Raw genomic sequence first — 16,644 nt, forward strand, 5'->3', positions numbered from 1 at the left:
TTTATTAAATTGTTACAATTTTTTATTTTCAAATGATACAATATGCTATATTGATACAATTTGACAATTTAAAATAGGAGTGCACATTGGGCAGTTTGATGGTTTTTGAACGGGGTGAGACGGTTTAAGAAAAACTCAAACTAGACATTTAATTTATGGATTATAATTATGAGATTATAATTATTTTTGATTTATGTGTATTTTTTATGAGAAAAAATACTGTAATAAACTACGAACCATGATTCAAATCAAAGTACGAATCTCCTAACTAAACAACTCCAGAGTCTAAGACCATCCATTCTAAATGACAGGCGAAGCAATTAGCCGACAGTTTATATGGTTTAGATATAAGGGCCCGTTCGGTTCGCTAATTCGAGTTTTTAATTCGAGTTGAGATGTGATGTTGTGTGAGAGCTTTTTACTGTAACAAAAAAATTAGATGTGACTGTTTCTGAGAGCTTTTTACTGTTGCAAAACTCAAATTCTAAACTCGAATAAGCGAAATGAACGGGGCCAATTTTTGTTGAAAAATGCTTAAAAAACGTAAAACTAATTTTGTTGTATACGTTTACTATATTGATAAACATTAAAATCAATTTACTATTTTTAAGTGAAAATAAAAAAGACCATCAACGTCAAAACACTCATCATCATTGTAATTCATAATTTATGCTTAATAGTATGTAACATAAATCGAGAGCGGTTTGATAAACCGTGGTTTGGGAAAACCCAAACTGAAATCACCTGTTGCGGGAAACTACTCATAGCATATAAAAAGTGGTTTTTTTTTTTATTTTTTATTTTTATTTTTATTTTTTTTTATACTTATTTTACTCTTGCTTCTCTTATTTTGCTTTTACTTTTTTTCCTCCATTTGTCTACTATGCTCTCTTACTTTTAAAACCGTTTTTTTATTTTTTTATTTTAACTCTGTCATTTTCATATTTTACATTTTTTTATTCATCATACCATTTTAGTTTTTTTTTTTTTTTACATTCTTCATTTTCTCTCCTTTTACTATTTTTCTAACCCTTCTTTCTCTTTTTCCCTTTTCGTTTTTTTTTCTTTCTTTGTCCACTATAATTGCTTACCATTAAAACTACTTGAATCTTTATTTATTTTTAACTCCATTATTTTTGTGTTTCACCTTTTTTTATTCATTTTTAACTCTATTTGTCTACCATTGTAACTAACAAATGATGCTTAAACTTTTTGTTTTCTTTTTCGGTGCTTTACTTTTTTTTTTTTTTTGTCTTTCTTTCTTTTTAGTTTCATTTATCTACCGTAATCTATCACTCAAAATATTCTCTTACTTTTTTCCTTTCTCTTCCTCTATTATTTTTTCCCCAGTTGAACTTTATCATTCTCTCTTTCTCTCTCGTAGATTTCTTGAACCTTTAATCTCAACTTTCTCACTAGTCTGATCTCTTTAATTGTGATAAATCATTATTTCAATTCTCGTTAGTTTATTTCAACTTTTTCATGATCTAATCAATTTATTATTTATATACTTTATAATTTCATGATATTTAGACCTCTAAAAGTATACGTTAGAGGGCCAAAATAAAAGAAACGCATATCTTCATAAGCTATTTATACAAATAACTCTTTTTTTTTTTTTTTTGAAATCTCTAACTAAACTTTTTCTTATATCTATTTTTCTATTTATAATCTACATTTTTTTATAATTTATTTTATAATCTACGTTATTAAAAACACCAATTACAACTCAATACGTGCATTACACTGACCTCAACTCTATAAATATTCTAAATTCTAAATCCTATAAATATTGGATATATGGTTGCTGTTGATAAAGTAGTCTGAACGGTAAGTTATATATGCTTTATTTATTCCTCTCTCTTTTAAATTTCAACTCTTTTATTTATTTTTATTTTATCATATGTGATTATTAATCAGTTCACTATAAATTAAGGTCTCGTTCACTTCACATATTTGAGTTTTCAATTTGAGCTGAGATGTGACATTTTCTGAGAACTTTTCACTGTAACAAAAACAGTTAGATGTGGCATTTTCTGAGAATTTTTTACTGTAAAAACTTAAAACTAAAAACTCAAATCGAAAAAATAAACAAGACCATTATTATTTTTAGGTTTTTTTACATTTTCTTATTTATTTTTTAAGTTTAACTTTTTTATTTTTCTATATTAATGCAAGTAACAGTCATGGCATGATAGTCCAAAACAACGAATTTTAGGTGCTTAATTCTTTTTCCTTCACCTTTTTAAGTTTCAAATCATTTTCAATATTTCATGTATTTAATCACGTGAGCTTTTTATTTAGATTATTATTTATATATATTTTTTATTTTTTATTCTTTTTTACAAATTTGTGTTGATACTTTTCGTTATAAAAATTTTAATGACAATGCATCCGCACGTACCTAAACTAGTTAGCGTAGAAAAGACTCAAAAGAGGAAAGAGAAAGAAAAACGCTTTGTCATAAAAATAAAGAAATAAATAAAAACTCCCATGAATATATTTTCGGGTGCCCTTGTTAAGGGATGTACGTGTGACGAAAAAGATGGCCTTTTTTTTCGCGGGAAATAATTTCCCAATTGTGTACCGTGTGGAAACACTTTCCTGAAAATTGCTTTGGACATGGCCGAGTCTTATCATAATCAATTAAAAAAGAGGAGAAAAAGGAAAGAAAATTGGAAGATAGGGAGAAAAAGGGAGAGAAAGCAAAAATGCACTTTCCACTTGGCCACTGACCGAGGGTATCCAATGACTTGGCCGTCTTAGGACTTAGGACTCATCCACCTTCTGCTCCTATCGCGAGATGATAATTTGTTCTTTTTTATTTTTATTTTTTTTAACGGATTGTCTGTTCTTTTTGCTACGAGAAGTTTCTACAATCTAATATCCATTGAATTTATTATTCTTTTCAGGGAGTTTTCTTAACTGAGCTCGTTTTATTCACTGATTTAATTTTTTAATTTGAATTCAGATGTAATTTTATATAAAATTTTTTTATTATAGTAAAAAAGTTAGATATAATTGTTTTTTAGAGCTTTTTATTGTAATAAAATTCAAATCAGTGAAATGAATAGGAATTAAAAAAAACTACCCATTTTCTACTTTCAACTTAATAGAAATTGTCATTTATGTATATTTTTAAAATTTGATATAATTTTGATTAGATTTTAACTAGTGCTGAAACTTTGGAAGAGCCGCCCGCGACCACCGAAAATTTCAAATTTTTACCAGATGACCGAGCCCGCCCGAGCCTGAATTTTTGAGCTTCTCGACCCGACCCGAGCAAGAATTTGGACGGGCTTCGGCAAGTTTTGGCTGCTTGAGCCGATCGGGTAGCCCGAGACTGCCAGAGGTGCTCGACCTAATTTTGTTTATTAACTGTATATGGTATGTATATAAATAATTTTTAAGTTATTTATTGTAAAAATTATACAAAAATTATAAGGGAGCTTGCAATTTAAAATTTAAAATGAACAAGAACTATATAAAAAAATTATTTATTTATTAATTTTTAAATTTGTAATTTATGATTGTCTCGTTAAAAACCTTACTAAGAAAACCCAGTTGGGATAAAAACTTGGTAAGGAAAAAATAGTGCAATTATTCTGGGACAAACTAAAAATTTGACGAACTTACAAAGTCTATACAAGATTACAATAACATTGAACAAAATAAATAAATATTTACAAATTACAATAATAGAATTTAATTTGAAGCTGAATGATCATCTTCAAAATTAAAAGTTAATCTATTAAATTCATCGATCCATTCTTGGCTTGCTGGTGAAATTGTATCGTGTAAGCATTGGTTAGAACGATCCCAATCCTTAATGCACACCAAAGCTTCAACAATGTCCTGTTGCAATGCGTTTCTACCTTCCCAAAGTATTCGGCCGGTCGTACTGAAGGCTTGTTTGGATGAAACAGTGGAGACTGAGATCGAAAAAATATCCATTGTCAGTTGAGTTAGGATCGGCCAAGTTAATGCTTGTGCCCTCCACCACTGAACCAAATCAAACATTTTACTTCTATTGTCGACTACTAAGCTCTCACTCAGGTATGCCATTGACTCGTTAAAGCCACCGTTGTTGCCGCCACCTCTTGATGAATATCCACTCCCAGCTTCTCATTGACCATGAGTCGTCGTCGTCGTCGTTGTCGTCGTCTTCTTCTTCTTCTTTAACCCGAAAACATTCAAAAATGAATGCGGATTATCATCTCGTTGTTGCGGTTGTTCTACATGAGGTGTGTTTTTAAACCTACTTTTATAAGAGCTATAGGGAGATAATATTTTTTTCCTTCATAATAGGAAATTGGTCAGAACAGTCGATATTTAAAAAGTCACCTAAGTTTTCTAATCCACTTTCTAAACCTTCTAATTTTAATCTAGGATAAAAAATAACACCGAAACCATACAACATTGGTAATTTAGCCCAATATTTTTTAAACTTCTTTTCCATAGAAGCGATAGGAACTCTTAAAACCTCGTGTGTCATAAATTCACTAAATAAAATAGTCATTCTTAAAAGTTCTCCTAACGCTAATGGTGACGTTGGGTAATATGTTCCACTAAGCTTTAAAGTAACTTCGTGAAATCTATCTAAAAAGTTATTCAAAAGTTCGACAATTTGCCAATCAGTTTGGTCTATAAATCCTGGTCTTAATTTTACACTAACATAGTTTGTTATAACATCTTTATAGGGGATGCATTGTTCAAGTATTATATCAGTGGAGTTCTATCTTACAGGCATGTCTAAGGCTAATACTCTAGGATTTTGATTACATGCTTGTAGAAACCTAAACCAATCTTGTATTATTTGATTACTACCTTGAATCCGTGCAATGTTATCTCTAATTCTTTTAATATGATCTGACATTGATTTTAAACCAGATTTTACTATTAAATTAATTACATGGCATGCACAACGTTGGTGAAATATATCATTATTACCGAATAAACTTAAATCTTTTTCAAAAAGTTCTATTACTTTAGTATTTGCAGTAGCATTTTCTAATGTTATGGCCATTACTCTATCCCTTATACTATACTCATCAATGACAGATAAAATTATATTATATATTAAATCGGCGGTATGTGATCCTAGAACACATTTAAAACATAATATTCTCTTATCTAAATCAAAACCTTTAAAATAATGTCCGGTTACAGTTAAATAATCTTTATTGGCAACGGCAGACCAAATATCCACCGTTAACGTAACGCAACCACTAGTAGAGTGTAAAAGGTTGATTAATGCTTCCCTTTCTTGTTTATATAATTTTAAAACATCTTTCCTAAGAGTAGTTCTTGAGAAAGATTATACATTAGGATTATGTACAATTTTAATATAACGCTGTCAATTCCTATGTTCGGTAAAACTACGTGGTTGATCTAATATGGCTACTACTCATGCCATTTCCATACGATCGACTCGCGGATCGTATTTCTAAGTGCTTAGACCGCCGGTTTGGCGGTCAAATAATAATTATGTTTGGCGGAGATTGGGTCCGCCTCCTTACTTTTGAAGACACTTTTCGAAGTGTCTTCTCCAGTGTGTTGTGCCGTGAATAGTGTTACCTTGTAATTTATTACCACAATATTTGCATTGAGCTACGTATTTAATGTTACCGTCATTATCGACCTCTTCAAGTGCGTTGAAGTGCTCCAAAACTGTTGAGGTGCGCTTGCATTTCTTCTTGGAACTGGCAACACTTACACTAGCACTTGTTCTTGCCTATCCTCCACGCCCATGAGGTTCACGACCTCTAGTACGTCCACCACGGCTCAGATTTGCAGTTTCCTCAGCAGCACTTTTTGGTGTTTGCGATTCCTGTGTTTGAAAAATATTAGTAGAAAATTGTCCTTCTTCAATGTTGAATTGGGCATTAACGTGAATATCATCACCATAACCGGAAGAATCCATTATGAAAAATAAGAGAGATCGATAGTGCTTTGAGAGAGATTAAGAGAGATCGAGAGAGATTTGAGAGAGATTAAGAGAGATTTGAGAGAGATTAAACGAGATTTGAGAGAGATTGAGAGAAATTAAGAGAGGATGAGAGTTTTTGGGTGAGGAAAATGGTTGGGGGAGGGGAGTATTTATAAGGAATTTTTTGGCTTGAATTTTTTTTCCCTAAAAAATTTGGCTCGAACGGAAACTTATAATCGGCGGGTCGGGTCGGGCAATCTGGTTTCTTGGGCAACGGTAAAAAATAGAGCCGTTGGTGTTGGGTTTCTCGGGCGGCGGGTCGGGTTCAGGCAGAATTAACCATTACATTCATAAATTCGGGCGCAAATCAGGCTAACGGTCAAAAAATTATGTTGGTTTTTGGTTCAGGTCGAGCATAAAATTCAAAAAACTAGCCTTTTTTTTTGGAAATTTGGGCTTCGGGTCGGGCATTTAGGTACGGTGGAAAAATTCAAACAAAAAAAAAGCGGCAGCCAGCGGTCACGGCCCCCCTGATACGAACCCCGCCAACAATGTGACGAAACCCGTAGCCAAATATGGGATACGATCCAAGATCTTCAAGAATTGATGGAAACCGCGACCCGTTGCTTAGCAAAGCAGGAACCTTGGTATGGTGAAGACGCCACAAACAAGTATGGAAATCCCGTTTGATAAGTCAAGGGTGAACGCCACAAGGAAAACCTTGATAAGTTCGGAATTGTTCTTCAAGAACTAAAGAAGAATATCACACAAAGTGAATAAACATCAAAACTTTTTATTAAATTCGGATTTCAGCCTTAAATAGCCAAAAACAAGCTGAAAAGGTTTAAAAATTGAAAAGTCCTATTCTATCCAATGTAACGCCTTCCAGAATTAAACTTGTTTAATTATGATAATTGTGGTTTATTAGTGTGCCTAAATTGATTTCTTAATTAATCATGAGCTTTTAAATTTATTTTCGTATTTGCAATTTTATCCCTATTTATTTTATTTATTTTTCCTAATTTTCTTTTCCTTCTATTTCTCCTTTTCCGTTTCCTTATTTCCTTTTTCCTTTCCCTTCCTCACGTTACTCTCCCTCTCTCTCTCTATCTCGACACTCTCTCTCTCCTTACTCTCTCTTTACCTCGAGCTCTCTCTCTCTCTCTCCTTACCCTCTCCCTCTCCCGTTCATCTCTTCCTCTCTCTCTCTCAAAGTTTTCTTTCTCAAGGGCCGGATTTAAACCAAAAACAGAGGTTTTCAAGAGGTTTTCAACATCAAAGCTTGGATCGAGGTAAAACTCTTTGAAACTTACTTTAGATTTTCGGATTTAGCTTTGTGGAACTCGTTTTAGTCGAGTTTGGTGATTTTTGGTTTAAATTTTATTTTCAAATGGAATCCGAATGGGATTTGGTGAAACCTTGATGAAAAATTAGGGGTTTTTGATTCTTTGGACCCCATTTGTTGACTTGAAACTGGATCTATACATTTTCCTTGAGAATATGTCGAAATCAGACCCAAAATTTACAGGTTTTGGCTTTGTTCTTCGCGAATCGGCCATTGTTGGCCCTGTAATTTTTCCCCACCAGTTGACCGGTCCGGTCGACCGGTCACCCTTTCATAGGTCGACCGATCCGGTCGACCGGTCACCTCTCCACCGGCTGACTGGTGGAGTTACACCCCTCTGTCACCGGTCGACCGGTTACCACTGAAACTGACTCTAAACAGCCCAGAAAACCCTGTTTTGACCCCGAAACTCGATGTGGGATTGACCTAACCTCATTTGAGAACTCAAAAAGAGTGGATTAGCCACACGAATCCTTGTTTTCCATTCGATTCTCCGGAATAAATTTCCATTGTCAAAGAATCATGATTTGAATTAAAAATTGTTTATGAACATTGATTTTGAACTATGGCACACTACTATGATACAATTGCATCTAATTAAACGAGAATGTTTGATGAGAAAGGTCAAACTCTAAATTATTGATTTTGATGGGAAAGATAGTGGCACGATTGGAATTGGAGCCTCGAAGGCAAGCGGAGCTAGGGCTACGTGAAGACAGCCACATGTTTGATATCCAAAAGGTAGGATATTCTTGTCCATATCCTTGTTAGCCTCATTTTAAATTATTTTGGCCAATGAAAATGTTTTAGAACAAAACATGTTTAAAGAAAATGATTTTAAAGAAATTGCATGAGAATGCTATTAAGTTTTCCAATGATTTTGGAAATGAGATTTCAAAGCGTATCAATTCTTAAAATGAAATATTTTAAGGAATGATACAATACATGGTGGCCACAGAGATTGGGATGTGGGAATCGCATCCTTAGGGGCAGGTCCCGAAACCCGTACGGATCCGCTTCTTGTTTAGTGGAATTATGGCTCTGCACTTTTCATTAGACAGATATTTTTACCGCTTCTTGTTTAATGGGATGATGAGCTGCACACTTTCATTATACATACATATTCTATTATGTGAGTATTTCCTTTTTTTTTTAAAAAGGGATGATCGGTTCCGGGTGTATATCTTCGGACCGTGAGTACCTTTATTTTAAATGCTTTATAAAATTATATCCTACTGGGCCTTTCACTCATCTTTCTTGTTTTCAAATGTATTAAACCCCTCCAGGCGACGGGAGGAGTAGTGCGGAGTAGGTAGCTACTACCGGTGACGTGGACTTGACCTCGGGAAGCGAAGAGTTGTATTTCCTCTTATCTTTTATTTCAAGGCATGTATAAGAAATTATGAATTGTAAACTTAAATATTACTAGACTGTGGTTGATGTCATATTTACTCTTGTTTATGTTCATGTATGCTAAACACCTGTGGAAATTCCTGACATGATACTATGGACGTGATTTTAGACTGGTTTGGTTGGAAATTCCACCACCGTTCTTAAAATTAAATTTCTCTTGAATGCAGGGGCTCGTTTGGAAATACCTGGATGTTTTGGATTTGAAAGAAATTAAATTATTTTGCTAATCACTCTCTCAAACAGGTTTAAGTTTCTAAACGAGCCTCCACATCACTAACCCCGGTTTAGGGGCGTGACAATTCTATCATTAATTAAGATAGAAGCCTAAAATAAGATAAACCTAAAAACAAGATAAACGCAAGCCTAAAGCTTATCCTAGGGAAGGAATCCGAATTTGACTCCAACTCCTTCCTAAAAAAGCCTAAAAAGCTTATCCTAGGGAAGGAATCCGAATTTGAATCTAACTCCATCCTAAAAACGCCTAAAGATAATCTCTTAGGAAAGGAATCCGAATTTGAATCTAACTCATTCCTTAAAAATGCCTATTATGCAATTTAAATGTTTAAATTGAAACTTAAACCTAAAAAGATAGAATTATGATAAAGGCAAGTCTTAACCGCAATTTGTCTTCATCCCGGGCTGAAAAACACGTCTAACTTCTTAAAATTCCCCCTTGCACGTGTATCCTGGATTGGCATGCAATGGCTCAGTGGACGTTTAAGACTAATTGGCTCTCTTTCGGAATGGCTCAATGGACGTGTAAGACTAGTTGGCTCTCTTCCGGATCGACTTTGATGAGTATTTCTTGCATCCCTGATGTTCACCCCGAATGTTTTTTTCTCGAGCTGCCCGAGCCCGAGCCCGTGAAATTTGCGGGATTCTAGCACGCCCACCGCCCGGAGTTCCACCACTAATTTTAACCTTACCCATAGAGACATCCTACAAGAGAAAGTCCATTTTTTTTATGTTTGAAAAGCCATTTTAAGATCAGTTTACATATTTTAATTTATTCACGAAAATTAATAAAAAATCAAACCATCGAGAGTTTCTTTGTTTTGAGTGAGTGTTTCTTATGCGTTTTTATAAAATTCTCTAACTAATTTATCCCCAATACGTTTTTTGGTTGAAGAACAATTAATTTCAATAAATGCTAACCCTAATCTTCAATACAATACGAAGTCGTTAAATAATAAAACATGTGGCGTTTCAGTTTCCTTTGCTTTACATGAATGCTTTTTTAACAAGTAATGAAATCCTAGAAGTCAGGATAAAAATTCAGAAAAAGGATAGAAAAGGAGAGAGAAGAAAAAAAAGAGTCTTATCATATTTTTGAAGACAAAAAAGAAAATATTTTTAGTGTTATTAGTCCTTAAACTTGTTTAAAGTGACAGTTGTCTTGATTATTTTCAACGATCAATCCATACAATTAATAAACTTGTCTGACAATATATTTTTTTAAAATTAATAAAGAAGATAATTATGTGTTCATAACCTAAAATTTGAAAACTTTACAATAGCAGTCAAGTTATATAAAATTGCTGCAATTGCGAACAACATTGTTGCTTCTCATGTAACTGCATTTTGCACCTTTATAAATTGCAAATTATCATCACAAAAAATTGCTAAACAAAGTTCATAATTAGTGCATTTTGCACCTTTATAAATTACAAATTATCATCACATAAAATTGCTAAACAAAGTTCATAATTAGAGAGTGTCTCAAGTATTGTTAGTCACTTAACGTTTAATCAAGTTAAAATTAATCAGATTATAAAAATATATAAAACAGAAAATTTTTAATACATATCAGACAATTAAAAATAGAGAAATTCTCATTTTTTTGGTCCTCTCAAAGAAACTCTTTCATAATTAATGTCCGAAAAATTAGAATTTATTGACCACGAATAATAGAAAGTGAATATATCGTGATACAACGATAAATAAGGAAGAAAGAAGACGAAATATAACAACGAAAATATCACAGTTAGAGAGAGAGAAAGAGAAAGAGAGAAGTGAAGAAAGTACAGTGGCCCAGACCCAACCCTACACACATAGGCTTATTCTACCACCCCCTACTACAAATACCACTCTCCTTCTGATTTTTTACTTTTTCTTTCTCTCTCTCTAAACAAACATCTTCTCTCTCTAAACAAACCCTCCTTCTCTGTCCTCAATGAGAGATTAAGCAAGCTTCATCATCATCAGCAGCAGCAGATGGGAAAGTACATGAAGAAGGCCAAGGCAACTGGCGAGGTCGCAGTCATGGAGGTTTCACAATCCTCCCTCGGGGTTCGCACCCGAGCCAAGACCCTAGCCCTAAGAAAACTCCAGAAATCTCCGTCCTCGGCCCCCGCGCCGGCCGCCAGCTCGGGGGGCTCCTACCTCCAGCTCCGGAGCCGGCGGCTGGAGAAGCCACCGCCGACGATCGTCGCCTCGAGCGGGAACCAGGAGGCGAGGAGGCAGAGGCAGGTGGCGAAATTGGGATGCGCGCAAAACCCTAATAATGGCGGGGCTAATTCTGTTTCGAATTCGAGCCCTAGCAGGGCCAGCCCGAGGCTCAGGGCGAGTCACGTGCTGCAGGAGGGGTCACGTGAGTCCGATTCGGTCGAGAAAGCGGAGGAGAAGCCGAAGACGGCGGCGGCGGCGGTGGGTGTTAATGGAGAGGAAGCACATGGAAACGGCGTTAATGGCGATTTGGGCGTTGAAGAGGCTTCCTTTGGAGAAAATGTGTTGGAGTTTGAAGGTAGAGAAAGGTGGGTTTTTTCTTTTTCTTTTTTCTTTCTTATTTTTTTTTTCCTTTAAAATCTTGGTCTGAATTTTGTTAGGGCTAACTATTTCTATTTTCTGAAGGAGAAGGTAAACAAATTGGAATTTTTTTCGGAGTTTCTGGTTGGGAAGAAGGAAATTTTTTTCACATAATTGAAAATTAGTGATATGAATTGCCTAAATTTATGATAAATGTTGTGGATTTTCTATACGTTTTACTTCTTATTTTAGGGTTTCTGAAACATGTTGCCGTTATTACAATGGAGATAGAGGAAATTTTGGTTTAGTTTGGGCTTCACCTTTTTTGTTCGCCTAAGTGCCAAATTTCTGCGATTATAGAGCATAGCAATTGGGGACAAAAGCAAATTTTAAATCTTTCTCCATCCATTTTTAAATTTTATTGTTTTATGTGTATATATATATATATACATATTTATATTTTGAAGTTTTTGTATGGTTTTTTCTTGCTAAGAAATCGGAAAAATGAAATAAAATCATAAAATTTGGGGTTTTTACTTTTGGGGTTCTATCAAATTCTGTTAATTTTAAGATTTATTTTTTGGAAAAAAATTCCCCCCTGTTTTGAGGGTTCTTGCTTTGAAATTTTCATTTGCTCTGAGACAACATAATCCTTGAATTGAATGTTTCAGAAACTCACCTTTTTAAGATAAAGCTTTGATTTTTATTTCTTTAGTCAAATGATGCTGATTTTAGTGTTATAAGATTGTTATTGTAACCAGAAGTTCATCTTTCCTAGTCGTTTATTCATGATTATTACTTATTATGAGTGTATCTTCCGTACTTTGGTGTTCTTGACTCGGTAAAACTTCTGTATTGACCATATGTCGTCTGTGAAATAATTGTGTGTGTATTACGGTGCTGAGAGAAATTTGCTTTTTCTCGTCCCTGGAACTACTTTCTCTATCGCTCAGCTCAGTGGACTATTCCTCAAAAGTTGAACAAACTGTGCCTACTCTCCTTGTTTTAAAGATCATTTGAATTTGGAAGGAAAAAAAAAAAAGAAGAAGAAGAAATCAGTTCAAATTGTTGGTAGGCAAAAGGGTTGGGGTTTAGTTGGTTTGTAGCTCTGTTATTCATGTGTTTCTGAAAAACTTGGTCATGTAAGTATGTAACTGATAATTGTCGGGGAAAGTTTAATGTTTTTTTGAGTGTTAGCAATTAAACGGAAAAAAGGAAGGAAAGAATTGTCAGGCGGGCGTGGTACTACTAACCGCAGGCCATAAGAAATTAGAAAGAAAAAAAATTGAAGCAGTTCTAAGATTTTTGTTTTTTATTTCCGTAAAGTGATATATTAAGTTTATTTTTAATATTTTTCCGCCTTAAAAATGTGACCGGAATTTGGCTTGAATAATGTAATGGTAGAAAATAACTGTTTCTTTATAAGTATTATAGCAGTACTGCGTACTATGCTTGTATGTGTTGGAGTTATTTTATGCATGATTGGTGGGTCCTTTTACTTTTCTAGGATCATACATGTTTGTTACCCTGCAATTTATATGATTGTCTTTTGGGTCAGATAATAATACAGAATTAGAGACTAAAAGTAGCAGTAGAATAGTAGATGGCTTTACTGGTTCTCGAAATGGATGCTGTTGCTTTATCTTATGCTACTTTACCAGTATGTCTCTTCTCAGTAAAACTTGAGCAGTTTTGTGATGTTAATCTGTTAATATTTGCTTTTGTTTTGCTATTTTGCTGAAATTTAGTCATCACATTTTTCATATCTCAGAGACCTTAAATCTTGTTTGTGACAGAAGCACTAGGGAATCCACACCTTGTAGTCTGATAAGGGATCCTGATATCATTAGAACTCCTGGTTCAACTACGAGGCGTACTAACTCAGCTGAAACTAACCGGAGAATACAGAACTCTTCCCAGAGACACATACCAACTGCACACGAAATGGATGAGTTCTTTGCCGGAGCCGAAGTAGAGCAGCAAAAACAATTCATTGACAAGTATGTAATGCATCACTGGTATTTTTCGATTCACGAATTTGGGATTTTTAAGATCTTTTGATTCTTACAGTGTGGGAATATTTGCAGGTACAACTTTGATCCTGTGAGTGATAAACCGCTCCTGGGCCGTTACGAATGGGAGAAAGTTGATTCCTAGAGGAGATAAAAGTGTTTCCGCACATTCTTGATTGAAGCCTTTAGGAGTTTTTCTTTTTTGAGTAGCAGGAGTTAGTTTTTAGTTGTAAAAGGTGATGGTTTTATTTCCATTTTCCATCATCCTCGTTTTACTTGTAAAGAAGTAGGGAGTATCAAAGATGTGTAGACTAGAGTACTAATGGTCTGTAGCATAACAGAGGTTATGCAAGTACACAACAAATACAAATCACAAGTCCTTTGTCTAACAGATCATCTTAGAGGGGGGGGAAAAAAAACGAGGGTGTGAAGTTTTTTGGGTTAGGGTTCAGTCAGGTAGGTCAGTTTATGTGGTACAGAAATTACTAGTTTTCTCTCTCGTTGTACTGTATTTCTTCCTCTTCCTTTGTCCATACTTGTACTGATGGAAAAAAAAAACTCGGAATAAAACAATGCCCCATTTCCCTCTCCTCTCGATATGTCTTTTCCTTTATCTTCTTATGTTGTATAAGCAGTTAATTTTTGGCCTTTTTAACTTTAGTGGGGGACAATGAATCTTTCAACAACCTTTACGACGCTGTACCCCACATTGATCTGCAACAACATTATTTAGAACCTACTGGTTTTACACACACACACACACACACACGTATTTGAGAATTGTATGGTGGGTTTGGCCTAATAACGGTGGGGCAGATTGTTTGTGGTCATGTATGGAAGAATCTTTTCCTCCACTTTCTTTTTTGGTGCGTATTACCTAACTGTGTTTGAGATGTTGGCAAATTTGTACTAACTTTGACATCTACAAGTCATGTTCAAGTTTGGTCGATTATATGTATAATAATAATGAATTTACCATATAATTCTATAATGGGCTATGTTACTAACCTCAGTGAACTTTAAAAAATAATAATAATAATGTGCATGTACCTTCAGGTGTTGAGTTCTGCATAAGAAAATCTGAAAGGAAACAGAGATTTTAACTATAATTCCTTTAAAATTAACTATTATATATAATTCAGTCCGTTTCTGCGTGTTTACTGAGGCCACTACAAAGTTCATTATTTATATGGCAGGAGAATTTATCATGGTACTGTTTTCCCATTTTTAATTTCATGGAGATTGACATTGTGAAACAGAAAACGAGGCCTTTGTCGGCTTGAGACGGCAAATTCAATAATTTTCAACAAAAACTCGTTCATGGAGTCTACAAACGTGAAACTGTTAAAATTCTAAACAGTGGGAAAAAAAAAAAAAAGATTCCCATCTTAATAGACAATAATGGGCAATCTGCTTCACACGGCCACAGTATGTATGGCTGTGGACTTGTGTTACTTTAATATACATATATGATATACCTATATCTATATGTATACATGTATATATGCCTATATACATTTGTATGTATATGTGGCTGTGGTGAAACCGGGGAAAATGCTGTGGTTATAGTGGAAAAGTTGAAATTTGATGGTGGCTTAAACAGTAATGGTTGAAACCGAGGTATCTTTAATTTCCAAGGAGACTTTTCGCATCTTCAAAATGAATTCTTAATAAGTTTTTTTTTTTTTTTTTTTTTTTTTTTTTTAATTTAAAATTTTTTTTTTTGTTTACTCACCAAATGGAAGACTCCAACAAACAAATTGCCCCCCACTTACTTATGTGTCGCTTGACTATGATCAACTCAACAAAATCTTTATGCCCTTGTCAGCTACGTGGTGCCTCTCAAATTCATCCAATCAGGGGCAGATGTGATATTTCACCACGTGTAGACATTAGAAAAGTAACCCAGGGTGTTATTTTCAAAGTTGTGGTGGTGAATTGCCGGTGGGCTGCCTGTGAGTCTGCAGAGTGGAAGAGATGGGTTCCGAGTTGAGATGATTCTGAAGTCTCAGGGACACGTTGGATAAGTTCAACATGTTCATATGAATTTGTTTCAATTCAACAATGTTGTTTTTGTTATTTAACATCGGAAGATTAGGGAAGATTTATGAAACCCTTATAGCTTAAATTTCAATTTTTAATAAATATATGAACTTTTTAATTACAGTCTTTTCTCTTATAAAAATTTAAACTTTAGTTCGAGTTGCTACAAACTCATTTGTACGTTTTAGAACCCAAAAATGAGATGCATGTTACATGCTCGTTTAGTTTGCTGATTTGAGTTTTTAATTCGAATTGAGATGTGACTTTATGTAAGAGTTTTTTACTACAGTAAAAAATTAAATATGACTATTTTTTAAAAATTTTTACTGTAGTAAAACTCAAATTTTAAATTTAAATGGTAAAATAAATGGAGCCGCAATGTGGCTCTTACTCTTCTAGAGATTAAAGACTAGTTGCTCCAAAATCATCCAGGCTGAAAATGTCTTTTCACACAAAGGCAAAACCAACGCACGTTATGTTCAATTTCAAAGTGAGTGATGGTGGGGTTGGATTTGGAATAGTGGTGGCCGGTGTGGGGTCAAATTGCAAGTGTCCAGAAAGGGAAGAGACAGGCTTGACCCCATCTGCAGACGATTTTTGGAGGCTTTACCAGAATTACTCTGGGGTGAGTGTTGGAAACGGCATTACTTTGGACATTTGTGCACCCAAGAAAAAAAAAAAAAAACTGTCAACTGTAAACATTTTCATAAGTTTTATAAATAAAAGGTGGAGTCTTTTTCACTCAGTTGGGCTTATTGAGCATTTCAGAAATGTGGAGTATCTTTCTCGGGGTCTGACATCTTCAATAACTATGACAGTGCATGTATATAAGCGATATAATGTGTGTGTGTGTGTATATATATGTGTGCATATAGGTGGTCCTAAGTTGGTATGTTGTGCACATTTGCAAGGATGATGACATCTCTATAGCAATGGAAATATGAAAGAAATGAAAACCCCTTTTATAGAAGAGTTGTAAGTTATATATTTCTAGGGTAGGGATAGCTGTAAACCGTCAAGTTTCGTACTTTTCTTAACCAAATATAGCATTCACTTCTAATCACATCATTCACTTTAAACTTTCTTTTTTTTTTTTTTTTTTTTTTTTTTTTTTTTTTTTTTTTTTTTTTTTTTTTTTTTTTCCCCCCCCCCCCCCT

The 16,644-nt window shown here is 34.3% G+C and overlaps 1 protein-coding gene across 1 annotated transcript; it reads left to right on the forward strand.

Annotated features, from left to right (window-relative positions):
• Positions 1–10,805: 10,805 nt before the first annotated feature.
• Positions 10,806–14,087, forward strand: LOC21404433 (cyclin-dependent kinase inhibitor 4). Its single transcript, XM_024173091.1, has 3 exons — positions 10,806–11,440; positions 13,229–13,432; positions 13,520–14,087. Exons 1-3 carry the CDS (start codon positions 10,902–10,904, stop codon positions 13,587–13,589), a joined length of 813 nt encoding a protein of 270 aa, XP_024028859.1. The 5' UTR covers positions 10,806–10,901; the 3' UTR covers positions 13,590–14,087.
• Positions 14,088–16,644: the final 2,557 nt, after the last annotated feature.

The sequence above is a fragment of the Morus notabilis genome, unplaced genomic scaffold, assembly GCF_000414095.1.
Source record: "Morus notabilis unplaced genomic scaffold, ASM41409v2 Scaffold783, whole genome shotgun sequence".
Classification (NCBI taxonomy): Eukaryota; Viridiplantae; Streptophyta; class Magnoliopsida; order Rosales; family Moraceae; genus Morus; species Morus notabilis.

Coding starts and splice junctions, on each gene's coding strand:
- LOC21404433 (XM_024173091.1), top strand. CDS start 10,902: ATGGGAAAGTACATGAAGAAGGCCAAGGCAACTGGCGAGGTCGCAGTC. Junction 11,441..13,228: donor GAGTTTGAAGGTAGAGAAAG/GTGGGTTTTTTC, acceptor TGTTTGTGACAG/AAGCACTAGGGAATCCACAC. Junction 13,433..13,519: donor CAAAAACAATTCATTGACAA/GTATGTAATGCA, acceptor GAATATTTGCAG/GTACAACTTTGATCCTGTGA.